Consider the following 26,819-nt stretch of genomic DNA (forward strand, 5'->3'; position numbering starts at 1 on the left):
GATAACTTTTAGTACTGTTACCACGTTCACCATATCCGGACAGTGTGGTTGGTACTAGTGGGCGTGATGGGTGACGTTCAAGCGCCATTAGGGTTTTGGTATGCTTGAACCCTTGGGATTGAGAGCTTGGCACTGTTGAGCAATGGAGACATGTGATAAGTGCTGACAAGCAGAGATGGCAGGGCACGGTGTTTTTCGTATTTTACATATAGCAGCCGAACAACCAAATCCCCCAAATGCAAACCACAACCAAATGCAAACCACAACAATCCCCCAAATGCAAACATTCCAATTACGTGTACGTGAATTGAAATGCTATCTATAACCAGCTCACGACTCAGAAACATATCCCATGTCAATCCCCGATGATCCTGCAAGCAGACGGTACTTGTGACAGCACACATGTAGTCAGCAGTTGACCATTGGGGCCATGAAGGCTTAACGTGCAATGTTGCATGAAAGCCACCTCAGAACGCTTGGGCTGTGCCGCAAATGCACCGCATCGATTATACCCTCAAGGGCATAAAATCGATAACTGCCCGCATACTTGAGGATGCCCAACGTCTACCAATTTCGGCGATATGACATCGCAGCTTGGACTGTTCAGACGCACAGTAACTGCATCAGACTCGCAACATCTGTATCATCCTCGCATGATTCATGCGCCGACGCTCCACTGGTGATGACGTCGACGGCACGTTCGGTCGTCGGTGAAGGCGAAGGCTCGGCGGAGTGTAAGGAATGCGACCCCATCGTAAGCTCCTCCCCAGGCGGTGTCGATGCTAACATCATGTCCTGCTGAAGCTGCTCCTGGAGATCCTGCGCTTCCAGCCATGCCTGCTGCCGTTGAGCCCGTAATTCCAAATGCGACCTTCGGACTAGAACACACGTGTACAAGTTACCATCCTCCCCGGTGCACTCAGTGAGTTCCGGCGACGTGCTGTACACGTCTTCCAGCCTGAAATACAAGTTAGAAAGGGCATCAAGCACCAAGTACGAACCGTCCTCAGCGCTATACACGATGTCGAACTCGACCGGCGGGTCGTCCGTCTGGTCGGCCAGTATCTCGGACGATGTCGTGTCGCTCAAGATACCCCCATTGCCGATTTTCATGGCCTCCAAGTCGCTTGCCGGCGAGTCCAAGAGCTCCAGGTCCCAGCAACTGTCTAGGGCTGGTGTGACACTGTCGCCATCGCTATTGTTGTCGCGTGAAAGGGCCAGTTGGAAATTCCTGCAAGAATGATAAATAACACTGCGCCTGTGATCTTCATGACTAGATTATTACAGCGAATAACAGCGAATCGTGTTCCATGCCTGCACCTGAATTGTAGGCCCCGATACGATCCCCAAGCGCTGCCAAGTAAACTGCCCGGTACGTACTCGCTCCTAGGTGCAGCGGGGTCGTACCTTTCGTTAGGTGTCGCAACGCTGCGCTCTCGTTCATGGGCGGCGCCATACCGCATCGACGACCCCTTCGCAGTGCCGCCCACAATTCGCTTCGCAAGCGCGGCACTGAAATGGCCTTCGTGTTCAGAGTTATTGCGCTGGTTTAAAAGATCAAAATAGTTCAAGCTACTGCTCCAATCTGCAGTGCAAGCAGCGCACATAAAGCCAGCGCAGCGCGACTTAATTTGAAAACCCCGTGTCCGATCCACCTTTCGACGACTGAGGAAAAGGAACGGAGGGTAGCTCAAATGCCACTTCACACAATAGGATACGGTACGGAGAAAGTTAGCGGATAATAGAACACGGGGAGGGACCCAAATGGAAACTCCAAGATCCGTAAGAATATGCCCATGTAATCGATCGCCATGCATTATCCTGCCCTTGTACCTTGAACTGACCATGCATGGGGATGGATAACAAGTAACAAACGTGGTCGTCCACGCCCGTTCACCTGGTGCTTTGGCGAACGCATCCCACACAGTTTCCCGCTGCCTTGAGTCTCCACCACCCAGGCTATTATCTTCGTTACTGTCCTGCCAGGCACCGGCCGCGTGGCTGTCGATGCTCTGCCTTACACCACCAACTGCAGCCTTCAACTGCGCCTTAGCACGCCGAGACTTCCGTGGAAGAGCGCCTTCGAAGGCCTCAACATCCAAGCCGGGAATGGCGCGCTGCTTCTGATTGGCGCTTGGAGTCAGGGTCTGAGTGTTAGCGCTAACATTAGCGGGTCCTTTAACAGCAGCCCTTGAGGGCTTTTGACAAACTGCCTGCGGAACGCCTGCTGGGCCATGAAGCAGGTGAAGGGAAAGAGGTCGGTGCCGGGAAACAGGAAACGCACAGAGAATATTCAGGGACCGACTGGTTTCGACCGGACACATCATACACACCTGCCGAAGTAGCAAACTTCATTGCGGCGATAGCAGCCTGCGCGCCGGCTTTTGCCTTAACAGGCACAGGCCGCTGCTTTGACGCAGCTGCGGCAGCAATAGCGGCCTCGAGACGTGCTTGTTTCTTCTTTTGATTTGATGGGAAAAAGACCTGTTACAGGGGGAAGCCCATGGCATTACCCTTCGCGGCACTCGGTACACACGCCCCCTCCCCAAACCGCAATACGCCTACATGCATTTTGCAGACGTAGCCCGGACAGGGTTTGCCAGTCTGGAGAATCGCCGGGCAAGGAAAGCCAGTCTGCACAACACAGACAGATGAAGATGTTTAACAGAAGAGGTTCGGAGGAAACACTTGGACGTAGTATCTATAACTGATTTGCAAGCAATGAAGATGTATCACAATTATGGTCATCCTCAGCTCATATTCTGCACTTACGCAGCGGTCCTTACTGTACTTGGTCCTCCGCAGATATGTTGCAAGGCAACCATCATGGTAGATACGCCCAGGACAGCTTTTGCTGGGACAGTCAATCTCCCTGCTTGACACATATGTGAGCATAACAATAATATAGTCAACTGGTCAAATGAATCTTCGGTTCCTACAGACAGACCAACTACTGTCTTTGCACGCGCGAAGTCGCCTTGGACACCTTTCTCGGACAGGCTCGCGGTAACTCCATGGGAAATAGTCTAGATATCCAGACGTTGCAGAGAAGCTTGCAAGGAAACCCAGCTGAAAGCTATACTCAAGCCTGAGCTCAAGACCCCAAAAGGATATGACAGCGCAAATTCCCTTCCCGATGATTTTCCTTGATTATTGGGCCTGAAACGCACCGACGGTGATCGTCCTCGGTCACTTCCACGTTGCAGAGAACGCACAGACCGGTGGTCATCGTTGCCGCAAGTACGTGCAAATGCCCGTCTGGCTTCAGAATCAAGCTTTGGCTTTTTGCCCAGGTCCTAAAAATGGAAGGGGGAGTAGAAGACTAACAAATTTAAGTTCAGGCACCCTTCCACGAGGAGCTGCGCATGCGAGGGTTAAGAAACACATTTCAGTTTTCTAAATCTGACATTCTTGCTTGTTCATTTGGAAGTAACCATGTACTCGGGACTGACCTTGAAATGCATCTTTAGTGGTACGACGCGCGAGGTTGAAAAGGTGGTACGAGTAAACTGTCCGTACAGTCGACCTTTTCCGAACAAGTGCGAAGGTGCTTCCGTAACGGACATGTTTTGTGTGACCACGATTCACGCGCAGAGGTTATGCATGGCGACCCGGAAACCGGGAGCTGTTTTCATTCCACCATACACTTCGGGCGAACTAGTGCGAATGGATGGCCATAGACCCATGGCTTGGCGCAGCAGGCTATGTCCCCTGACGCACGTCCAATCTCAGTGCGCGCTTGATATGTGTGTGTGTGCATGGGTGTGTGTATGGGTGTGTGTGTGTTACATAGTTGTAGGGGTGCGTACCCCGTACCTGCAGACTGCCCAATACGAGTCGAGGGCTCAATGGCTGCCAGATCGCCCCTAAGCACCATTCTACCTCGCACTTCAGACAAAGCAAGTGATAAAGGATACTAACGACTGAACAGAAGGATAGAGTTGCGGTGGGACCACATACATTCCAGCATGTTCACCAGACGTTCAGGTTCCCACTTCATAGCGTCCTTCATATGCTCGAAGAGTGGGAAATCCATATCAGATCTGATTTCGCCGTACACCGGACAGTCCAGCAAGACGTGCTTCTTATCTTTATAAGGCCTATCAGTGCCGCAGCAGGGGCATACCCGCTCCTCCCTAGGTACAAAACACCGTTCCTTGCGCGCTCTGCTCGTCGCCAACGCCCAACAGCAAAGCCTAAGCTGCGCAAGCTTACAATGCGCCGAACGCGGCATCAATGTTGTGGTATGCGGGAGCACCTCCTTCCTGCCCGCTTGCTCAGCCGCCAGACCCATCCAATGCTTAGATTTCGCCATGTGGATTCCCGGTTGTTGACAGGTACGCGTCTGAATTAATGTTTGTCCATGTTCGCAAGGGAAACAGAGGCAAGCACGGCCGTGGAAGCACATTATGCGAACTTGACAATCAGATTGAAATGCCCCTGTAATTACGTCTATCGCAGCGTGTTGTGTGGCGCGCCCCGCTTCGCATTCAGCTTTCCACGCTGGCAGGCATTCAACGAGATACAAACAAGTTCCAGCAAATAGCTGAGGGCGAGGTAAAGGTTACAGGAGTGATTGACAAGCAAGAGGCGACTCCCAGCGCTTTGGAATGAATGTCTGAGATGTGCACATGGACGCGTCTACTAGGGTCCGCTCGACTCGTTTCGCTACGCGAAGGCAAACGCACCTCCCCGACACACCAGGGGGACTTGAGCAAAACTGGGCAAGGAAAAGCATCAAGGCGCGACCCGTATGACAGGCCAAACTCCAAATTCAGAGGCGCCGGACTGGGTGACATTTAATGGATTTGTATGAATCCGATCAAAATCCGCTCGTTGAAATGGGCCCCAAAGAATTATCTGTACGTTCTGAACCCAGACATGGATGTGTAGTTTGACGAAAGGATTGCTGCATCCGACGGCCCCATGGCAGGCGAGCTGAAGGCGGAACGCAAGGGCGTTTCCCTTGGCTTGGTTTCCTGCAGGTTATATCTCGTTATGATTTTCCAGCTTTCTTGAAGGCAGTAGGACGGGGCATCCTGCGCTGCCTTAAGTTCTCTTAGCGTTGACGGCTGGCTACGACTTGCGATGCGATTTCCCTTCCAGCGTACGGTTAAGTTGTGAGCTGCCAGCGTTCAGCAGTGAAATTAGTGTCTCCTCCGGCAGGCTTAGGAAATGCTGGGACGAATCGTCCGATCACTACCAGGAGTGGAAGGCTTATAACAGCTTTTGGGAATGCATGCACGCTCAATCCTCACGCGTCCACTAATTGGACATCTTGATTCATACAGGGCCCCCTTCACTGACAGCAACGCAGCTTTACTACCTTATTGTGTACATAATAAAAAATTAGTCATCCTTCTGTCCGGCTGCAGCTTCCTTTAAGCCTTAGGCCAGACAATATCGCTGGATCTGAACCCTCTACGGAACGCTGGGAATCTTATGATCAGGTGCTTATTTCTTGGTGCGCATACGCACACCCCCGGCCTTAAAACAGTTCGCTCACGATTTGCTGAGCGTAGGAGGGTCTTGGTACTGTAAAGTAATATTGTTTGACATATAAGCCAATGGGGGTTGTACCGGTAGCTGCTTTGCTAAAATGCCGTATTTGGTTCCAGGAAAATTTTTCACTTAAAATTCTTTGCCTTCCATCACTACTTTAGGGAAGGACGCAGGTTTACCTTGTAAAGGGTGACTCTTTCCAGAGGTAAACCTGCGCCAACTACAAAGCCAAGCTTTGGGTGTGTTTCCAATTGGATTTAAAGTCACGGATTGGTTTACAGCTAGCACCATGGCAAGAAAATCTGAAGGCATTTCTAAATATGATTTTGCAAAGGTCCAACAACCTATGTGGGGCCACTCAGACTCCATGAATGCTAGCTTGCAACCGCTTCTTGAGGGCGTCGTTTACAAACTCACCCGGATACCTGGTGTTGTTGTTCAACGTGGTGCTGCTCTATTCAAAGACAAGTGCGTCGCACGGCTGTTAGGATTCTTTTAATCGCATAAAGTATCGATCAGCCTGCATTTTTTTGGCTGGACAGGTGTGTAACTTATCACGACCCATATAAGAAGACTGATGCAACTACGTGGATGCTTGACCGGAGCTGTGCCCTGCTTCCAGCAAGTGCTTTGGAGCTGGTGCCCAAGAAGCGTGGCATACGGCCGAAGGGCACGTGGGCAATCACCGCCGCGGTGCAGGGCGTCGAGACATTTGTTGAAGTCGTAAGCAGTAGGAGGGCGCTGCCAATACACCGGAATTCTTTGCGTTGAATGGCCAAACTTGGGGGACTTCCAACTTCCCCCAACCTGCCACTGCTCTCCGCCACGCGTGTATTCCTTCCCGAAGCCCAACAGGAGAGAGTCAGAAATGTACGAGGCGCCTTGCCCTGTTAACTCCTCTTGACTCCTTCCGCTAATATTTCTCTCCAATCGCCTGCGGGTGGACAAGCGCAGACATCATGGGTAAAGCGTTGTGCATGCTATGGGCCCTGTTCAGTTCGAGATCAAGATCGACTGGCCTCCCTCCTGGGCTGCTGCGGGCTACACGGACCTGGTGCTGGGTTTCTTGGAGCGCTCTGAGGCGGAGAGGTGGCACTCGGCATTGGCGGGTGTGCTGGCGGAGCTGGGGACAGCGGCCAAGGGGTGAGCGGCTCAGGAAGGGGTTTCTGAGTGGGAGAGAGAGAGAGAGAGAAAAGGTTTCAGGAGGGCAAGAGGGTTGCGGCCAAGGATTAGAGTTAGAGGAAAGCAGGTCCTGCGCGTTGGCGGCCAAGGGACGGGTGGCTGAGAAGGGCTTTTGTATGTGTGTGGGAGGGGAGAGGACGGCGTGGATGGAGTTGCCAGCATGCCGACGTTCCGTCCTCGCCTTTTTGCGTATGTGTGCATGTGTGTGTGTGTACCTTACATCTTAGTTTCACCAGGGCCCCGGCCTGGTGGATTCGGCACCGGGGCCCTTGACACACATGGCCATGGACAGCTCATAGCTACCCTGCTGCGGTAAAGGCACCGCCACAGCACAATCTCCATTACCAGGGGTTTGGGTGGGGATATCAAATAGTGGCCAGGAAGGGGCCACAGGCCTCTCGCTCCCCTCGCCCATCACACGGAGAGCCTCTCACGTCGCAACCTCTCGTTGTATATATACGATGTATATACAATGGTTTGGCACTACTGGTAAGGCGCGACCATTGCCCCCGGGAAATCCCGGGATCGATACCCATTAGGGTCAAAAGTCCTTCCGATGGTGGAAGGCATTGCGCCCCTAGTTGATGGACGGTGGTGACCTGGGATAAAGTTAACCTGCGAGCCGACCAGGAATGGAGTTGGGCCGCTGTCGACCCGGCAGATTCCGTTGGATGCTGGTGGTGGGTGCGGAACCTGAGCGATCCACTGGGAAGTTGACTAGGGTGACTGGATGAGGGTGCCCCGAAATACCGGGGAAGGCAGGGTTTCGCAGGGTAGCTGCCACGGGCGAAGATACACCCCCCTGTTTCACACATCATACGATGGTCTGCAGCTGCAGCCGCGCAGGGAACAGGAAGGGAACATCGCCTACGTCCAGAATGATGCAGAGCGCGTGCGCATATTTCGCTTCTCTCCCACAAAGCACACACACATGCTGTCTTTGGGCCATATTTTTAAACCTGCAGTGGCATGACGATTTGCACACCCCACATCGGGCGGCGCTTGCTGGGGTCTTTATTACCACCCTCAGGAACCACAGCAGGTCAACCAGCGGGAAGATGACGATCACGCTGCCATCTGCGGAGCTCCAGACAACATCCCTACAGTCGTCAGTCTTTTCCTCGACTGTGACGAACACAGGGCCTTCCGGGCTCTCGGAATCCTCGACCGCAGCAGGAGTAAGTAGGGCCTAGGTGTCTGAAGACGATGGCCCATGTGTGGGCCAGTCTGGAGTAAGGAGGGGGACGAATTCCAAATGTGCGCTTGCCTTTCTCTGCATGTGCTCCTAAGCAAGCAAGCACGTCTTCCCGAGACGGCTATACATATTTTGCGATGCCATTGGATGCCTAACGGCGAATCGGAACGGAGGTTTTCGTCTTTCCGCACGTGTTCGTGTTTGTTATTGGTCGGTGATGTGGTTGGTGGTGGTCAAAGTGGTCCGCGGTGGGGTCCGCTGAACATAGCGGCGCCTCGAGTGTAGCCTCTAGAAGCTTGAAGAGGCTGTCCTTAGATCACTTGATGATGGCTTGGCTGTCACTTGAGCTGTATTGCGTTGTGGCGTTGTGCGGCGCGTATGCTTGCTGTATGTGTTTCGAACACACACATCCATCCATACACTCTACACCTTCATCTGTTTTACCCCCATAGACCTAGACCCACGTGCGGTGGTGTGTTGTGTAGAGGGTGAAGGGGAGTAAGGGGGAGGGAACATAACGTGCGGGGGATCAGACGCAACGAGGCAACAATGGCATCATAATGAAGCGGCGACAGCGGAAGAGCGTTCCTTGTCTTCCATCGGTCTAAACCCAAAGCTTTTACCGTGCGTCACTCGAGTTTACACACCCATCTGCCGCGTCGCCGCAGCAGCGGCGCGCCAAGCAACCAGACGGCACGTTCCTGAGAAGCTCTCCGCTCTCCGCTCTCCAGTATTTCGCTCTCCAGTATTTCGTTCTCCAGTATTTCGCTCTCCAGTATTTCGCTCTCTGCTCTCCAGTATTTCGCTCTCCGCTCTCCGCTCTCCAGTATTTGACTGCCCTCTGGCCGTAGGTGACTCGACTGCCCTCTGGCCGTCCTCCTTGCAGATGACCCCGTTGGGCGCCGCGAAGCAAGTGCCTCTGCCGCCGTCCATTGAGGGATGTAAGTGCACGGCGCCGTGCAGCGAGTAGGGGGGGGGGAGCGGGGACCCCGGCCACGCGCACACGCACAGCGCCGAAACCAACCCTACCCTACCCTACCCTGCCCTGCCCTGCCCTACACCGGTTCCACCCGTTTTGAACTTCCATTAGTTGTTGGTTTGGTTTGGACCGGAAGGCTGGGGTTGCTTGGGAAGAGACCAGATGCGTTGTTGCTGAACGTGCTGGTTGCGACCAACGTGATGAGCTTTTACTGCGGGTGTGTATAAGCGACATGAGCGGATAAGCCTGTGTCGGGGCGGGGACGGCAGGGTTACGAGGCCATGGTACAGCAAGTCTAACGCCAACGACGAGTATGTCGGGACCGATGCTTCAGTATTCAACACACACAGACACACACAGACACACACACGCAGACATGGGTCCGGTCCTTGCCCTGACGTTTGCTAAGGGACCGTACTTTTGACGTGATACATACTTCTTTGCCGATTTTCGTTTCCCACCGCTGTGTTGTGTGTGTTTGTGCAGTGGCCGCCGCCGCTGCCGCGGCTGCCGCGGACGGTTCCTGCACGAGGGCAGTGGATGATGATGCCTCTGTTGATGACGACGAGGACGACGACGACGAGGATGAGGACTCCTTGGCGCCGGACGACGGACGCTGGGTGCCGTACAGGTACGTGTCGCTGTTGTGCTCTCGCGAGGTGCTCGGTCGTGTGTGTCCTTTCATGAGGAAAAATCATCACCATCATCATCATCAACATCATCGTGGGCGTCATCATCATTATCATCATCATCGTCATCGTCGCCATCATCGCATACACATATCTGGTTCATAGATAATTATGGATGCCTACCGCGCGATTCTTGCGTAAAATGACGATGACGAGAAGAGGATGACAAAAGAGGAAAGAGGAACAGGAAGTGAAAAGAGGTGGAATTAAGAGTATGTGAGGTGCTGAGGGTGCTGCGATTTCGGTTGGGCGCCGAGCAAAGGAGGCTTCTCACGTCCATTTACGGGCTGAGTTGGTGGGCTTCGGGGAATTCGGACACGCTAGCAGAAGACGTTGCCGCTGCCCTAACGAACACCGGAGAGCCCCGGAACCGGCGGGGAAGGGAGAGGCGGCCGATGTGATTACTTCTGGGCGCTTTCCTCGTGTTTTGCGTCGTGTGTCGGCAGCTTTGCAAGGGTGGCCTCCAGCACCGCCCTTGACCCCACCTCCATGCGCTGTGCGATTTTCGCGATGCACAGGCAGACGAACGGCGTGGCGATTTATTACCATGCAAACGGGCAACAGGTGAGTAAATGGAAGAAAGTAAAAACCCTATATACTTAGGGTTGTCACGAAGTCTAAAACCCGCCTAAGTTACCCTTGCGTGGCGGATTTTGCGTTTTTTATACCCCTGTATCTTTTGAGCTTGGGGTAAAAAGTATAAATCTTCCTGGAGCTGCATGCAGCCTCTGTGCCGATTCACGTCGCTAAACGGCCCCCCCCCCCCGGACGGTCCCCACCATTCCCAACCACAGCCCGGCGAGGGCGAGTACATGGTGAGCTGCGTGATTCGCGGTCAGCCCCACCGCGTGGCGGCGGCGCTGATGCGGCTTCGGAGCAACACCACCATACTGGGGCCAGCAGCGCATGTGGAGCTGCTGCAGCCGGCGGATGACAAGACGGGGATCAAAAAGGAGGTGAATGCTGAGCTGGGCTAGAGATATAGAGGTAGTGGGGAAATCCAAAGGGGAGCCAACAATTCAACACGTCATCCAGACGAAGCGGAATCCCATAGTGTAATAGGAAGCTGAGGATATCCGAACGCCCGGTGTGATCTAGAGACACCTCCGACATCGACACTTGTCGTCCCAAGGCGCGATGCAATCGATACCCGCAATGAAATGGGCCGACGCTCTTTCCTAAAGGGGCAGGGGCTGCATCTATTTGCGCGCCAATGAATGCAAGCCGCCAGTAACGAGCTTTCCGCTTGCTGCCCTTTTTTCAAAGGAAAAGCGGGAGCTGGCGCTCCCTTTGATAACCTGTGGATCATAGGGCAGCCCCACTTTTCTAGCGTGTGGACGAGAGTCTAAGGGCTTCTCTTGCGATTCACGCTTGCATCCGCCGTGGCGTTTTCGGCACCTTTTTGGACCTGTTACGCCGTGTATTGTCATATGCCTTATCATGTCGTATGGCTCGCCATGTTCTGCCGTGTCATGTCATATGCCTTGGCCGGGCAGGTGCTGCGGCTGGTGTTGACGGCCTCGGGCAATGCCGGGTTCTTCTGCGCCCCGCGGGAGGTCATTCTGGAGCGCATGCGCAAGGTCGGTGGGCTGATGAGTGGGGCGGGCAGTGGGGCGGGCGATGGCACAGTGGGGTGACCAGAGGTTCGAGGCGGCGCGCCGAGGAGTGCAAAGACGCGTTGCGATGGGGTAACTTGATACGGATGATGACAAAAATTGGGTTTGCGTGACGCGGGGATCCAGGGCCCCGTAGAGGAGTGTGGGGGGTTTCACCGGCGCAGCTCTCGTACTCCTACGGCTCATCTCACCGTTCTTCGCTCGCCTCTGCTTTTGCCCACGAGAATTACATGCCTCATCATCTTTTCTTTGCCACGTTCACATTAGGAGGAGGACGACGGCGTCATCGTGATTCTTTTCAAGTCGGTGGACCTGGCCAACGAAACTGAGGCAAAGGGTGAGCTGATCCCTCCTCTTCCTTTCTTCTTCCTTATTTCCCGGGACCCCGTTCCCTTCGGGTGTCCTCCCGGAAGGGCTTTCAAAGGGGAGCCCAAAGGGGGATGACGCGCGATGGGGACCGCCGGAGGGGATGGAGGGGAAACCTGAGTGCGTCCCGGAGAGAAAACAGGCCGCGGGAAGTACAACAGGAAAACAACGAGAACCAACCAACGACCTTGGACAGCTGGTAAAACCCTTCTGCCCCCAAGCACGCAGTACGGAAGCAACTGCCCGGTATGATGGTGCAAAGGTGTGTGTGCGCCGAGCTTAGCTCTCGGCGTGCAATGTCCTGTATCCCTCATCACGTAACTCCCACAGCACACAGTTCGCATACTTCGCATACTGATTACCAATTTTTTTCGCGTGCTTGGAATGGAATGTAAGCTGTGCTGTGCTTCCGCCTAACAAATGACCTGGGTATTGCGCGGTGGCGGGTTGTGCGGCGCGGCGGCGGCGGCCGCGGTGGCTGCACCTCAAACATGTCCACAACGTTTTACCTACCGCCAGGCGACCTTCAGGTTCCCCCTGGTGGGGCCTCCAGCGCTTAGGACTCACTAGGCAGTTTAAATCGGAGTTCTGACTCCGGAAGTTCATTTCAATTCTGTAATTCTCATCCCCTGGTGGGCCTCCGATGCGGCGGTTTTACTTGTTTTAGTTCGCTCCACATCACGGCAATGGCAGTAGCGTAATGCAGTTTGAAACACGCTCCATGTCTTTGTACTATCCTGCAGGCACGGCCAAGTTGTACGGCACGGGTTTGTTCAAGCGGCCTGTACGTGCTACCGTGGCCGGCGGCTACACCATTGCGGGTTTGCGAGGCGAGGGTACGGCATCGCCCGAGACGCTCGTCACGTGCATCGTCAAGGTAAGGGAAACGCAGGGCGGAGATAGGGGTGCGCGGGCGCGGCGGGAATGTGTGTATGTGTTTTAATAATCTAAGCTGCGATGAGGGAAATGGCGATGGTGGTACACGAATAACTTCATACAGATGCGAGCTCCGTAGTCCAGCGACCTGTTAGAGTCGTCCCATGAAACTGTAGACGCAGGTTGAATGTTCAATTAGATGTCAATTTTGTGTGTATGTGTGTGGTGGTGGTGGTGGTGGTTTTGTGTTTTGTTATATTCAAAACGTAGCGCGCGTGTAGGTGTACGCAATTTCAGAGAGCTTAGCCACCTTAACCCTCCCTTCTTCCCTGACTTCATGCATGTGGGTCGCTAGACACGTTCGATCCGGGGGTTCCCCTTTTCTTTTCTTTTCTTTTCCTCCTCTCCCTTTCCTTTCTCCCCATTCCACGCACCACGCACTCCCCCCTCCCCTCCCCTTCCTTGCCCCAGGTCAACCTCGGCGGTGTGTGTTCCAGTTCCAGCTGGATCCGTTCGCTTGCCTCCGCCGCCGGCTGGGTGGACAGCTTCCTGGACCGCATCCTCATGTCCGTACACCTGCTGCGGGACGAGCTGGAGCAACGCAGGTTCAGCGTGCGGCCGTTCAAACTGGTGGCGTCGGCAAAAGCAAGGCTGAATGAGGTGAAAGGCTCGTGTGTAGCTTCTTTGTGTAGGTTCTTTTTCGGAGGTATCCTAAGTCAACCCTAAATGAGATCCGTCCCATCAATCAGCACACACTTTACTACAGCACACACCACATGTGCTGCCACACTGCAGCAAGTAAAGAGCCAAACCATTGCGTTCTGGAATCCCCACCTCGGACTCATCACCTACGCACCCCGCTAATTTACTTGCAATCTGCCGCGCTGCGCCTGTACGATGGATGTCCCTTCCTCCTTTGCTCTTGCCTGGGTCCTCAAATCCTGGTTTGGTTCTTGAAACCCCGTCTCCTCCACCTGCGCTGTACTTCAGCCACTCGCTGTATGTATGTCGCTACAGGGTGGTTAAGCTTCACCAGCGGCCCCCTTTTCCGAGGCAGTTCCCTGCTCTCCCCTGCTAGAGGGGCACCCTAATCCGTTCACCCCATCCGACTTCAGAATGTATTCGTTGGTTTCAGCAACTCACCACCAGCATCCAACCAAATCTAGCGGATCAATGGCGCCTCAACTTAGTTCCTGGTCAGTATGTATGTATGTATGTATGTATGGATGAATGGATGGACTGTTCCTGTGTGTTCCCTGTGTTTCAGGATGGCTTTGTGGTTAGCGAGGTCGCGGCCACCTCCACCGCCGGCCCCACCCGCTCGGCCCCGTCCGTGACCCGGATTCCCAAGCTGACGGCGCGCATGGCCTCCATGCGCCTGAGCTCCTACCATCTGGAACCTAGCACACTGCCGGCGGCCATTTCCGCGACGATTGCGGTAAGGGAGGGACATGTGTGCGTGCGGCTGACTGCATCGCCGTTGACTCGTTGAACGTTCGTCTCTGCTTGTACCATCCCGGGCCCCATCAGGAGGACAGCGGATCCGGCGGCGCAGTCGAACCTTCGTCCATGCGCCTTGACCTGTCGCGCGTGCAGTCGTTGATCAAGCTGCCGCGAAAGTTCTGGGCCGAGGTGCAGGTGCCGGGAACCGATGCGCCCTTCCAAGTAAGTTACAAGCAGTTACAAGCAGTTGCAAATAGTTATCATCACTTATCATCAGTTATAGTCAGTTATAATCAGTTATAGTCAGTTATAATCAGTTATAATAAGTTATAATCAGTTATAATCAGTTACAAGCAGTTACAAGCAGTTACAAGCAGTTACAAGCAGTTACGGGTTCCGCGCAAGTGCGGGCCCCTGTTTGTGAGACCCCTTGGGGGCTCCTTGTGACTCGGCGGGTCGGTGGGTCGGTGCCCATGACCAGTCCTCCCAAGGCCCTTGATGATAGGGGCACCGCATGACAGGCGGCGCCAAGGCTGTCCAGAGGCAGAGGAGGAGGAAGAAGAGGGCTTAGGGTTCGTGCTGTTTATGCTTGGCTACTCCGGAGGCGGCAGCGGCAGTGTTGCGGGGGCGCTGCCTTGGCGGCTATTGGGTTGCTCTTACTGCTGCTGCTGCTGCTGCTGCTGTTGCCGGCTTGTTGCGCGTGGTGCTCCTCGGTCGTCCATGATCGGAAAAAAGAAAAGCTTTTCATAAATTCCTCCTAATACCTAAATCCTTGAGGTGTCCTACTCTACTAAGGTGGTTGATCCTGCCAGTACCACCCACGTGTGTGCTCGTCCTAACGGTATTGCTTCATAGGACGAGCATACATGAGCATACCTTTAAGACGTGTCCCAGATGGCGCCAACACCTTGGTTTTGTACTTATATTGTACCATATTACTGTGCTTTGCCGTTGTGGTTTCCGGTGTGCATTGGGCCCCAAATGCCGTCGCTTTGTTTGTCGGTGCTTTCTAGTGATAATGCCTTGAAAATGTACTTAGGTTTCTCGTGTATGTGTGTCCAGGTCCGTGGTCCAACATATCTGAAGGACAAGAAGAAGGTTATGGCGGGTGCGCCAGCTTTCAACCTTGGCGGTGTGGAGCTCATCGAGTTGCCCAAAGCGGGTTCAATGGTGGCTGGAGAGCCCAGCAGCTCTGGTGAGTGGCGGGTGGTTGCAATGCTGGGCGAGGTAGGGGGATGGGTGTAACATAGTATTGCGGTGGCTTTGCGGTTGGCTGGGTGCATTACGGTGGGTACGGTAGGTGGCTTGGTGATATGCTTGCGTGTGCATGGTTTCCAGCAGCGGCGTTGTTCGTTGCCAACGGGCGGCTGGACTGACATGACAGATGGCTGCTGCCACCTGGTGGTGCCTACCTGCGCGCGCCTGCTTGGCTGGCTCCACACGGCTCCACCTCCTGCATGCTCGTGCTGCTGATGCCGCGTGTCCGTCTGCGTCTGCCATCATGTCTGAAACAGGTCTGGTGGAGCACGTTTGCCGCTTCCTGCCGTCCGTGTGCGAGGGCGGGGCGCCCTTCTCCATCATCATCTGCCTGGTACGTCCCGCGCGCGCCTCGGCTCATCTCCTCTTTCCGGACTTGGCCCTGTATGCCCCTCAATCCTCGTGATCGTGCGCACTGCGGTGATTTCGATCTCACTGCCAGTCCAGCGCGCATGCAGCGTGCAGCCCCAAGCGTAGTGCGTCTCATGCTAGCCTTGGGTATACGAGGATCTCACCACTCTTAACAACTCCAGTGTGCACGTGCAACAATGCAATGTAACCATTTGGTCGTTCATTGTATCGCCTCACACGTCCACAAGACTGTGCGACCTGCCTACCTGCCTGTCTGCGTGTCTGTATGTCTGTCTGTCTGTCCGGCCCTAACATCAGGTCATTCCCGGCTCTCCGATGCTGGTGCTTTCCTCTGTGTTTTGCTGCGACAAGCACCCCTCCATTCTGGGCTCCCCTCCCGTACGGCCCATGGACGAGCCACATGACTGGCAACCGTTTGACTTTGTACTGCACAAGTAGGTGACGGTTGGTACGGCTAGCAGGTTGGTGGGGGAGGTGGAGGAGATGGCGGAACGCCATAAGCTCTGGGCCCATGATCGACCTTCGTGCCAACGGCCAACGGTTAACCAACGATACCTAATCATTGCCGTCGCATGTCGTACAGGTTTGTGTACGGCAGTGACGAGACTCGCAACAAGATGCTGAAGCTGGTTCCCCACATCGCCTCCGGTTCCTGGATGATCAAACAGTCCGTGGGCACCACTCCGGTCATTATTGGCAAGGCGCTCAAGACAACCTATCACTGCACACCCACGTACATAGAGGTAGCAGGGGAGGGGGGGAGGGGGAGTTGGACAAGGACAGGACAGGAGAGGGGGGAATGGGGAAGGGGTGAAAGGCAGGGAAAGGGGGTTAGAGTGTATTGCTGGCATCATCTGTGATAGTGTCGGTGTCATCCCGTATACGTCACCCTGTGTACGACATTCTGAAACTCCCACGCATTCCAGGTGGACATCGACATCTCCGCCAACTCCGTGGCCAACTATGTGACGGGTATGGTGCGAGGTGCGACCACTTCGCTGGATATTGACCTGGCCTTTGTCCTCGAGGGTGAGTGGCGGTGGGCGTGAGGGAGAGGGAGATAGGAGTGAGTGTGGGGGGTTTCGCCCCATGGCTGTACCAGGTTTCGAAAAGTGGGGAGGAAGGCTGGAGGGGAGGGAAGGAGGTAGGAACTCCACTCCCTGCATACCAAGGGTGCAACGCTGTTTCGTTTGCTTGCCTGGCGCTGCATGTAATCAGCACCTCACGCTTCGCCGCTACGAGATGCCTCCGTGAACCACCCTAACTGCCCAACCAACCACCTCCAACCACCACTGCAACTAACCATAAACCCAACCAGGCTCGGCACCCTGGGAGCTCCCGGAGTGCTTGCTGGGCGCATTCCGCCTCACCCGTCTCGACTGCAAGGCTGCCACCCCCTTGGATTGGAGCAAGGTGCTGCCCATCAAGGCAGGGGAGCAAAGCAAGCTGTGAGCAATATAGCTGTGAGCACCAGCGGTGATACCAACAGCGGAGCCGCATCAGCATCAGCATCTCTGCAGGATTACGTGTGCTGGCGGCCGTATGAGCGAGCTGATCGTCTTTCGGTGTCTTTTCGCCGCGGTCGGTTATTATGCGATATGAAGGAGTTGCTCTGTTTGACTCATTGGCGCTACAGTGATCAGACACCCAGCAAAGCGGATCTGCTCCGTCGTTCGGCTGATGGCACCGGCTGGTGACCGATGTTCTCTTCTGGTCTCATCTACCCGACTTCTGGAGGATGGATGTGACTGGATTTGTGACAGCGAGCGCGGGGGAAGAGCGTCCGCTACTCAACCAACAACACCCCACGGCGCAGCGGTGGTTGTGGTGGTAGTGGTGGTGATCGTCGGCGAAGTTATGGTGGACGGGGCGCTTAATCGAAAATTTGCGCCTTATGCGGTATGCTGCGGCACAAAGAGATGAACGTCCTTCGTGACAGGTAAATAATTTAGCAGGTTACTTGCAGGTTATTTAGCAGGTTATTGGTGATTTTTCTACGTGCCAGGCACGGGCTCGTTTAATATAATCTTTAAAGTCTTTTATATGAGGATGTGCAGAAATCCCTTTTGATTTCTTTTGCTCAGGCGCCTGGCGTAGGCCTATTGTTTTGCACTCAAGGTTTATAGAAGAACTGTGTGATATGCGGGCAGATGGCTTAATCGCGGTGATGGCGCTGTGATTTATTTTTTTCCCGTGGGAATCATCTCTGTCGTATGCTATTCCGTTTTCGGAATACTGTAAAAAAAACGTCACATTTTACATACATACAATATCTCGTTTGACGTTTGGACTGACGAATATGTGACTTGACTGATGCCACGGATCCATGAATTCTATTTGCATGGACTCGCCATTTGCGGCCTCTGTACGATTTACCTGCTTTCACTGTAATTCTTTTCTGTCCCATCTCACCAAACCTGCTTCGCATAGGTTTAGTTCATTTCACTTCAGGGTCACCATAGGGCACCACCCTCGCAGCAGCAGCAAAATTAATTGCACCTTCAAATCACGTTTTGGAAGCCTTTCCATTACTGAGCTTGCAGCAGACCCACGGGTCACTTCTGGAGGCCAAAACGTGGGCGTGGGCCACCTCACAGCCTGACATCCGTATGATAAAACTCTCACGTGCGAATACCCATCAACCGGAAAATAAACAATCCATTTGTGTGCCATCCCTTATGCGCAACCTTACATCTCAAGATTTGCTTGATGCTCTAAAGTTCTGCACTCCTAACTCTTCAGACTCCTAACTCATGAAATTTCGAGCACAATAAACTTTACACAAGGAGTACCAAGCCGCCCCCTCGGCGTTTTTCTTTCTGCAGCCGCCAGGGCGCTTTTCGGAGCGCCGAGGCCGCCATTTCTAGGGCATATCTAGGACCGGCGACACCGGAACAACCTCTTCCTCCTCTACGAATGATCCTCTTTACCTAGCCCCCAAATGGCAGACCTGCACATCTCCCCCTCGTCAACATCCGGCCTCGCCGGTTCCCGCACTGCCTCCCTCGGGACTTCCTGTCACCACTCCGAAGCGCAGCCGCCGCCATCACCGCTGCAGCCCTGCCGCCAGCCATCCTGGGCGGAAAGCGCAAACGACGTCGCCGGCGTCGCCGCCGACGCCGCCGCCAACAGCTTCAGCCTCGGCGGTGGCGCCGCTGCCACAGCGGCCGCCGCGGCGGCGCCGCTGCTAGAATCCGTTGCCTACAAGCTCACACGCCTAGGTGGCGTGGTTGTACGGCGGCGCGTGGCGCTGCTTCGCGGCGGTCGTACAATCGCCACCTTCCACCATCCCGACCGACCTGCTAGCGCCCAGAGCCCCCGTCACGCCAAGTACTGGCATCTCAGCAGAGGATGTACACTACGGCCCGCACGTACGGCAGAGCTAGCTGCGCACGGCCCCACCAGCCGCGGCGTACGGCCCTCGGGCACGTGGGCCATTACGGCGGCCCTCCAGGGGGTGGACGCTTCCGTACAGCTGGTGAGGGATAGTGTTAATAGTTATGGGAGGCTTGGACGGGGGAATGACGAAACCCTGTCGTACTCCACGTGTTTGGCCCCAACTGTGCCTACAGCTTGAAATGGTGGAGGCCAACGTAATGTATTTATAGTACGTATACTGTACCGCGATACGGCGACTACAATAATCTGATTTGATAAACAGAATTGAAGGCCGTCGCCCGCTTTGCGACCTGATTAAGGGCGACTCTTCAACAGGTGAACGTTACATGAAAACAGATAAACGACGAGATGTTGCTGAGAAGATTCTCGACCCCAACGCCACGGGGGGACTTCTCTTCTTCTTCTTCTTCTTCTTCTTCTTGACGACCTTCATTTCCTAGGTCCCTCACATCTTCCTCCCCTCCCTCCTCCTAATTTGCTCAATTCACGTAATGCCCCCTTACCCCGGGTGTTTCCTACACCCCCTGACTGAATGGCGCTGAATTGCAGCCCGGGGGGAATTTTCGCCTCCCCTCCCCCCTCCTCCTCTGTTCAGTTCGAGATCAAGATCGACTGGCCTCCCTCCTGGGCTGCTGCGGGTTACACGGACCTGGTGCTGGGCTTCTTGGAGCGCTCTGAAGCGGAGAGGTGGCACTCGGCATTGGCGGGTGTGCTGGCGGAGCTGGGGACAGCGGCCAAGGGGTGAGCGGCTCAGGAAGGGGTTTCTGAGTGGGAGAGAGAGAGAGAGAAAAAAAAGGTTTCAGGAGGGCAAGCGGGGAAAGGGGTTGGGGAGGGTTACGAGAATGGGAAGTTGCTGGTTGTTGGGGGATGCGGGTTTTACGGGTAGGTTGCTACGTGGTCGTACAGCGTGCGTGGCGGGGAACGTTTGTCGACGTCACGGTGGCGACAGCAGCGCACGCGCACGGTCGTCGTACACATTTTGGCAGCGGCGGGCTGGCGGCGGGGAGATGTGGCGGCGGCCTCCGACGGCCTCACCCCTTGGGAGCCGCTCCCTGGGCAGCTATCCGCATTCGAGTCGCAAGTGGTGCGACGGTGCGTTGTGCCGTACCATATGTATATATATATACATATATATATGTATATATATATGTATATATGGTACGGCACACATAATATATATACATATATATACATACATATATATATATACACACGGCACACATAATATATATACACATATACATATATATATATATGTATATATATATGTATATATATATTATGTGTGCCGTACCATATATACATATATATATATGTTGTGCCGTAACATATGTATATATAATATACATATATAGGCAGGTGGCTGGCAGAGGTTAAGGCCTGACTTCTGCTCCCAGTCGACCCAGTCGACCCGGGTTCAAATCCGCCTGCCGGCTCCTCGGGTGTTTGAGGAGTGATGAAATGGGAGGTGGCCCCCCATCTTATGGACGGTGTAGGACGTGATAATATCAACTTGCGAGCTGACCAGGAACTAAGTTGATGCGCCGTTGATCCGCTAGATTTGGTTGGATGCTGGTGGTGAGTTGCCGAACTCAACGAATACATTCTGAAGTCGGATGGGGTGACGGATTAGGGTGCCCCTCTAGCAGGGGAGAGCAGGGACTGCCCCGGGAAAGGGGGCCGCTGGCGAAGTTAACCACCCTGTAACAACATACATATATGTATATAATATATACATATAACATCTATATAACTGTTTCATTCCGACAGGGACATCGGTCCGCTGTCGGCGGCAGCGGCGGCGGCGGTCGGGCCCGGGGGGAATGGCGTCCCGGCCTTAAGCGGCAGCGGCGGCGGAGGGGCAAGAGGCGGAGGAGGCGAAGCGGGTGGCCGCGGCGGCGGCAGCGGCGGCGTGGTGCACGGCATGTACGGCAGTGATGGGCCAGAGAACGCGATATTGGGGTCGGTGGCGGCGGGTGGCGTTGGCGGTGATGTATCCAAGGTGAAAAGGTCGTCCGTACTGCATTGTACTGCATTGTACTGCGCTGTACTGCGCTGTACTGCACTGTATCGCGCTGCGTTTTGCTGTATTGCAGCATACCGGACTGCACTGCGGAGCGTAAGCAGCAGCGGAGACGGCTTTACTTTCCGTGGACCTCTATCTCGGGTATCTGCTTCACTCGCCTATCGTGGTTCGTCTTACCCCTTCCCCCCTCCCCTCCTTCTCTCCCCTCCATTGAGAGATCTGGTCGTTGTTCTGCAAACCGACCACCCCCACCCCCACCCGGCCCCCTCCACACCCACCACCTGCTTCACCGCCATTTCCCCGCCACTGTTGATCCGCACCACCTCCTGACGGGCCATGCTGTTCATGTTCCGGACCATGCAAACCACGCGCCTTCCGTTGCCACTGGCTGATTTTTGCGCGGCTGCTGCCGCCGCTGCCACTGCTGCTACTACTAATACTGCTACTGCTACTGCTACTGCTGCTTTTTCTTCTGCTACTGCTACTGCTACTGCTACTGCTACTGCCACTATTGCAACGGCTGCGGACCGTGAACGCAGCTGGCTGCTGCCCGCACATTTCGCGGTGAGTACGAACTGCGGTTGAGGTTTTGGATCTGGAATTACCGGACCTCCGTCGAATCTTAATCCGTACAAGATTGGATCCCAAACAAACATCTACGCTGGCGATCACTCTTTTCCCTCCCTGACTTCCTGACTAACTCTTGACCGCCTGTCTGTCGTACAGGTGTGCCCCTGTACGACGGAGCTGGTACGGCAGAGGAAACATGGCATGACCCGGCATCCGATCTGGAAGATGACAGTTCCAGCTCTGATACGGATTCCGATCTGGATCCAGATTTGGATTTAAACGACGACTGGGATGACACCTCCCCGCCCAATCCCGACGAAGAGCGATGGGTACCGTACAGGTACGACATCCTCCGAATGATCTCCCCGCATTACTCTCCCCACCCTTCTTCCCCCCGTGTGGTCCAACCGTTTCGTCCAACTGTCAACCGCTCCCCCCGGGAATACACACACTCCCCCCGCCAGGCAAACCAACGGCGTGGCCATCTACTACCACCGCTCCGAAGACACGCCAAAGGTATCGAAGGTATTTTTTGTTTGCAGGGAAATATTTAATGACGAGGGGTGGGGGGAGGTTCATGCCGGGTTTTGAAGAGGGGTTTTAGCTCTAAAGCGGCTATGGGGCTAAGGGCAAAAGGACTGGAAAGTTAGGAAGAAAAGCACTCTCCATTTTTTTCTGCGTTTTATGTGTTTTACACTTCCCTCGCCTCACCTCCCTCTCGCCCTCCTCCCCCTCCTCCTCCTCCTCCCCCTCCTCCCTCTTATCCGCAACCATTATTTAAAAATCCTCTCTTGCGGCCTGTGTGGAGGATGACGAGGGCGAGTACATGGTGAGCTGCGTGATTCGCGGTCAGCCCCACCGCGTGGCGGCGGCGCTGATGCGGCTTCGGAGCAACACCACCATACTGGGGCCAGCAGCGCATGTGGAGCTGCTGCAGCCTCTACAGCCGACACAACCACAGCTACAGCCCTTGACGCAGCAGCAGCAACAGCAGCAGCAACAGCAGCAGCAGCAGCAGCAGCAGCAGCAACCTCCACGGCGAGGAGGGGGGGGAATGCGGGTGTTGAAGGAGGCGGAGGAGGGGGAGGTGGAGGAGGAGGAGGAGGCCGGCGATTGTAAGAAAGGTGGGAGGGGCAGGGGGCCGTCTCCTGACAGGGGCGCCCCCTCCTCTACTGCCCCTGCTGCAGCCGCCAGTGCTACAGCTCCGGGTGCTCAGGTGGGCAGGGGGGTTACGGAAAAGGGGGGGAACGGGGGGGGGGGAGAGGGGGGGAGGGGGAGGGGGAAAGGGGGAGGGGTGAGGGGGAGGAAGTGGCAGGGTAAGAAGAGCGTGCGGCGCCTCTGCCTCTCCTTTCATCTGCCACCTGCCGCCAGCTCCCCCCTCCCCCCTGCCGGTCAGTTCTACGTCTGGTACACTCTTGCCCTGGCAGCAGCTTCACTCGTTCGTGGTTCGTCTTTCCCCCCCCCCCGGTTTTCGCACTACCACACCACTTGTGACACTTGCTTGCCAGACATGAGGCCAGTTTGGCCTGCTCAGATCCCGTGGTGACGTGGTCAGCTGTCTACTCTTACCACTCGTAAATTAATAAATAGTGTGACGTGAACTGGCCAAGGAAGTTGGGAGGTCGTGCGCTAGGAAATCGGAAAAAAAATACCATCTACATGTGTACAAGGGAACATGTTGTCGTACACCTTCCTTGTACTTCCTTAGTATTATGCCATGGGCGTACAATACTAGCAGTACTCGTACAGCAGCTGGACGAGCTAAATCGTAATGCCCTTTCCAGAACTCACTTCACGCTTATTAGACCTTATCACAACAAAAAGAAAACACCACATTCCCCCCTTTCCACCCTTTCCCTGGGTTGTTGTCTGTGTCTCTGTCTGTGTCTCTGTCTGTGTCTCTGTCTGTATCTCTGTCTGTGTCTCTGTCTGTATCTCTGTCTGTATCTCTGTCTGTGCCGGTATCTCTCTGGTGCGGTGGTGGTGATGCTGTCATGTGTGTCATGTGTGTCATGTGTGTTTTCTTGTGGCCGTACGCGTGTTGGCGGTCCTGGTCCGCGGAGATGTCCCTCCCCTAGGTGCTGCGGCTGGTGCTGACTGCCCCAGGCACGGCGGGGTTTTTCTGCGCCCCGAGGGAGCTGGTGGTGGAGGTCCTTCGGAAGGTGAGAGGTTGAGGGGGGGGGAGAGGAGGGGAAGGAGGGGAAGGAGGGTTTATGTTGGAGTTTATTGAGGGGGGCGTCTATAATTTTGGGTATTACGGAAAATTCTTTTCTTCTTTTCTTTTGGAGATGTACCCCGTCAAAGAAGCCTTGAGTGGTTGCGGGAGGTGATGTGGCGGCGCCTTGCCGGTGAATTAGGTGAGCGGGAGGTGTGTAACATGTGCATGCGTGTGTGTGTGTGTGCGTGTGTGTGTGTTTGGAGACGTACAATGTTATATACACTAAACAGTTATATATGCCTAAAACCCTCTAAACACTTTTTTCCCACATCGTCAACTGCTCTCGTACGACGGAAAAACACACACCTGCCCGCGCGCGCGCGCAGTACGACGAGGACGGCGTCGTCGTGGTCATGTTCAAGTCCGTGGATCCCCCTCCTCCCCCAACCCCAATGCCGTACACCTCCGGTGGTGGCAGTGGTGGCTGGTGGGGAAGGGTACGGGGCGAAGGTTGGTGGTTGGTGGTTGACGGTTGGTAGCTGATGGTAATCAAGATGGGGGTTGGCCGTTTCGCGTCTCGCTTATGAAGGGCGGCACATCCCTTGGAAAGTGGGAAGTTTTTATTTGAAGTAATGAACGCCGACAAGGTTTACAGGAAAAGGGGGTGACGCGTACGAACGACTACGGCTGCAACATGCCTGTGTGAAGTGGGTTTCCGTACCGAGTACCCCATCAAACACACCCCGTGGCTGTCGTACTCCCTAGGCAGCTTTCTACGCTGTACAAAATGGCACTTCCGCATCCCATCTCTCCCAGCCCCCAAAACATAGGTAGAGTATCGTAACCCCTCCTGTCGTACAGACACAGAAGACACGCGCGAGTCTGTGTGTATTTCCCCCGCAGGTCCAACCCCCACCATGTCCACCAAGCCAGGAAAACCCAAGTTGTACGGCACGGGTTTGTTCAAGCGGCCTGTACGTGCTACCGTGGCCGGCGGCTACACCATTGCGGGGTTGCGAGGCGAGGGTACGGCATCGCCCGAGACGCTCGTCACGTGCATCGTCAAGGTAAGGGAAACGCAGGGCGGAGACAGGGGGCCGCGGGCGCGGCAGGAATGTGTGTATGTATGTGTGTGTGTTTACGTGTGTATAGGGGTCTGTATGTATGTTGTTACAGGGTGGTTAACTTCGCCAGCGGCCCCCTTTCCCGAGGCAGTTCCCTGCTCTCCCCTGCGAGAGGGGCACCCTAATCCGTCACCCCATCCGACTTCAGAATGGGTTCACGTTGGGTTCGGCTACTCACCACCAGCATCCAACCAAATCTAGCGGATCAACGGCGCCTCAACTTGCTTCCTGGTCAGCTCGCAAGTTGATGTAATCACGTCCTACGCCGTCCACATGATGGAGGGCCACCTCCCATTTAACCACTCCTTAATCACTCGAGATGTCGGCAGGCGGATTTGAACCCAGACACTCCGGGAGCAGAAGTCTGGCCTTGATCTCTGCCTGCCGCCTGCCTAAGGGGTCTGTATGTATGAATATTGTTTATGGATGTTATGCACGCTCGTGTCTTTTTCAGGCGCAATAGATTTTCCTCGGGGGGGGGGAGGGGTTAACACAATCATGCTCATGCTTAAATTGGTAAAGCTTACACAAGTGCTGTCGCGGCGGTCATCAAGTCTCAGGTAGATTGCGAAGTCTTCAAGAGGCACAGCTTACGAGAACTGCTGCATTGCTATCCTTCCCCTCCGGGCATTGGAACAACCTTTCCATTTCTTCTATCTTTCGACCGGCTTCATCGACCGCGGCATCCGGTCGCGTCTGTTCTTTAGGCCACATGTTCCACTACGGGGACGAGGGGGACAGATATCATATCCATTTGGGGTTTGTTTCATTTCCCCGCCCCCCGCCACAACGTAAGACATGTAGCCACGCTGCCCCTCACTCCTCCCCTCCTTTTCCCCGGGGCCGCCCTTCTTCCCCCTGCACCCAAAACGGCCATACACACAATACACACCCGCAATACACACCCGCAATACACACCCGCAATACACACCCGCAATACACACCCGCAATACACACCCGCAATACACACCCGCAATACACACCCGCAATACACACCCGCAATACACACCCGCAATACACACACGCCCCCTCCTCCTCTCCCCTTCCTTGCCCCAGGTCAACCTCGGCGGTGTGTGTTCGAGCTCCAGCTGGATCCGTTCGCTTGCCTCCGCCGCCGGCTGGGTGGACAGCTTCCTGGACCGCATCCTCATGTCCGTACACCTGCTGCGGGACGAGCTGGAGCAACGCAGGTTCAGCGTGCGGCCGTTCAAACTGGTGGCGTCGGCAAAAGCAAGGCTGAATGAGGTGAAAGGCTAGGCTCGTGTGTAGATAGATTCTTTGTGTAGATTCTTTTCCTGCATGGATTTGGGGGACCGTCAGGCAGCCCGTCGCAACGCGGGGGGGGGGGCCCACGTCAGCGTCAGCGTTTAAATAGCGATTACGATGATGTTTTTTTTCCAAATAATAAAGTGACGTAAATAAAAAGAGAGCTTATCCGCTCCAAGACAAAGCAACGCTCATCCGTTGAGTGTATTGCAGATAACCGAGATTTCCTTTTTCACAAAACTGAGAAAGACAACCTATTCGGTTTGTGCAGATGTGTCTCCTTTCTAGGTGTACGGCATGTACGACAAGATGATATACAATACATCGTACAGGATGGGTAATACAGGATGGTGTTTCCTCTACCTCCAGGCTGAGTCGGTTGTGAAAAAATCTACATGCGCTCGTCCTCATGCCGTACTACTACATGCTGTACTGCAATACTACCATTGCCGTACATGCTCCTGCAGGCCGGCAGGCTGGTAGGCGACAAACAGGCGGCGCGGGCCCAGCAGGTACGGACATGGTACCACGGATTGCCGTACATGTACTGAAGTACAAGCCAACGTCGTAGGTAACGGTCATTTCAGTCTCTTTTGTAAGGGTTGTGAGAGTTGGACTGTGAAGTCTTTCTACATGGACCCCACTTCCCATCGAACTAATTATAATGTCTCCTCCTCCCCCTCGTCAGAGCTACGGCACCGTTTGCTCGACATCATGTCATCACCTTTTTAACCGCATTTCCCCAACTCCCCCCCCCCCCAATGTCGGCTTCTTCAAAACCGTCTACTGGTCAGTTCTG

General features: G+C 54.7%; 2 protein-coding genes across 2 annotated transcripts in view; one reads left to right on the forward strand and one right to left on the reverse strand.

Annotated features, from left to right (window-relative positions):
• Positions 1 to 77: 77 nt before the first annotated feature.
• VOLCADRAFT_99062 (uncharacterized protein) lies at positions 78 to 4,799 on the reverse strand (the record flags this gene model as incomplete). Its single annotated transcript, XM_002957879.1, has 8 exons — positions 78 to 132; positions 614 to 1,231; positions 1,408 to 1,585; positions 1,898 to 2,224; positions 2,334 to 2,484; positions 2,566 to 2,634; positions 3,171 to 3,296; positions 4,689 to 4,799. 8 exons carry the CDS (start codon positions 4,797 to 4,799, stop codon positions 78 to 80), a joined length of 1,635 nt encoding a protein of 544 aa, XP_002957925.1.
• A 992-nt stretch (positions 4,800 to 5,791) lies between these two features.
• The window catches only part of VOLCADRAFT_99063 (uncharacterized protein), a gene marked incomplete at both ends in the record, with an annotated part of 27,140 nt that continues 6,112 nt past the window's right edge, over positions 5,792 to 26,819 (forward strand). The window contains 37 exons of the mRNA XM_002957850.1: positions 5,792 to 5,970; positions 6,045 to 6,225; positions 6,500 to 6,645; positions 7,715 to 7,862; positions 8,766 to 8,820; positions 9,345 to 9,489; positions 10,066 to 10,111; positions 10,342 to 10,503; positions 11,044 to 11,127; positions 11,431 to 11,500; positions 11,577 to 11,791; positions 11,860 to 11,920; positions 12,273 to 12,406; positions 12,877 to 13,065; positions 13,673 to 13,843; positions 13,936 to 14,070; positions 14,911 to 15,043; positions 15,363 to 15,439; positions 15,775 to 15,911; positions 16,061 to 16,220; positions 16,404 to 16,506; positions 16,796 to 16,925; positions 17,908 to 18,052; positions 18,536 to 18,955; positions 19,472 to 19,617; positions 19,783 to 19,968; positions 20,973 to 20,995; positions 21,629 to 21,812; positions 21,937 to 21,997; positions 22,281 to 22,301; positions 22,660 to 22,688; positions 22,844 to 22,863; positions 23,579 to 23,634; positions 24,017 to 24,140; positions 24,534 to 24,697; positions 25,811 to 25,999; positions 26,488 to 26,532. Of these exons, the coding sequence (XP_002957896.1) occupies positions 5,792 to 5,970; positions 6,045 to 6,225; positions 6,500 to 6,645; positions 7,715 to 7,862; positions 8,766 to 8,820; positions 9,345 to 9,489; positions 10,066 to 10,111; positions 10,342 to 10,503; positions 11,044 to 11,127; positions 11,431 to 11,500; positions 11,577 to 11,791; positions 11,860 to 11,920; positions 12,273 to 12,406; positions 12,877 to 13,065; positions 13,673 to 13,843; positions 13,936 to 14,070; positions 14,911 to 15,043; positions 15,363 to 15,439; positions 15,775 to 15,911; positions 16,061 to 16,220; positions 16,404 to 16,506; positions 16,796 to 16,925; positions 17,908 to 18,052; positions 18,536 to 18,955; positions 19,472 to 19,617; positions 19,783 to 19,968; positions 20,973 to 20,995; positions 21,629 to 21,812; positions 21,937 to 21,997; positions 22,281 to 22,301; positions 22,660 to 22,688; positions 22,844 to 22,863; positions 23,579 to 23,634; positions 24,017 to 24,140; positions 24,534 to 24,697; positions 25,811 to 25,999; positions 26,488 to 26,532 (4,674 nt within the window). The remainder of the gene's footprint in view (positions 5,971 to 6,044; positions 6,226 to 6,499; positions 6,646 to 7,714; positions 7,863 to 8,765; positions 8,821 to 9,344; positions 9,490 to 10,065; positions 10,112 to 10,341; positions 10,504 to 11,043; positions 11,128 to 11,430; positions 11,501 to 11,576; positions 11,792 to 11,859; positions 11,921 to 12,272; positions 12,407 to 12,876; positions 13,066 to 13,672; positions 13,844 to 13,935; positions 14,071 to 14,910; positions 15,044 to 15,362; positions 15,440 to 15,774; positions 15,912 to 16,060; positions 16,221 to 16,403; positions 16,507 to 16,795; positions 16,926 to 17,907; positions 18,053 to 18,535; positions 18,956 to 19,471; positions 19,618 to 19,782; positions 19,969 to 20,972; positions 20,996 to 21,628; positions 21,813 to 21,936; positions 21,998 to 22,280; positions 22,302 to 22,659; positions 22,689 to 22,843; positions 22,864 to 23,578; positions 23,635 to 24,016; positions 24,141 to 24,533; positions 24,698 to 25,810; positions 26,000 to 26,487; positions 26,533 to 26,819) is intronic.

This window comes from Volvox carteri (assembly GCF_000143455.1).
Source record: "Volvox carteri f. nagariensis unplaced genomic scaffold VOLCAscaffold_81, whole genome shotgun sequence".
Lineage (NCBI taxonomy): Eukaryota > Viridiplantae > Chlorophyta > Chlorophyceae > Chlamydomonadales > Volvocaceae > Volvox > Volvox carteri.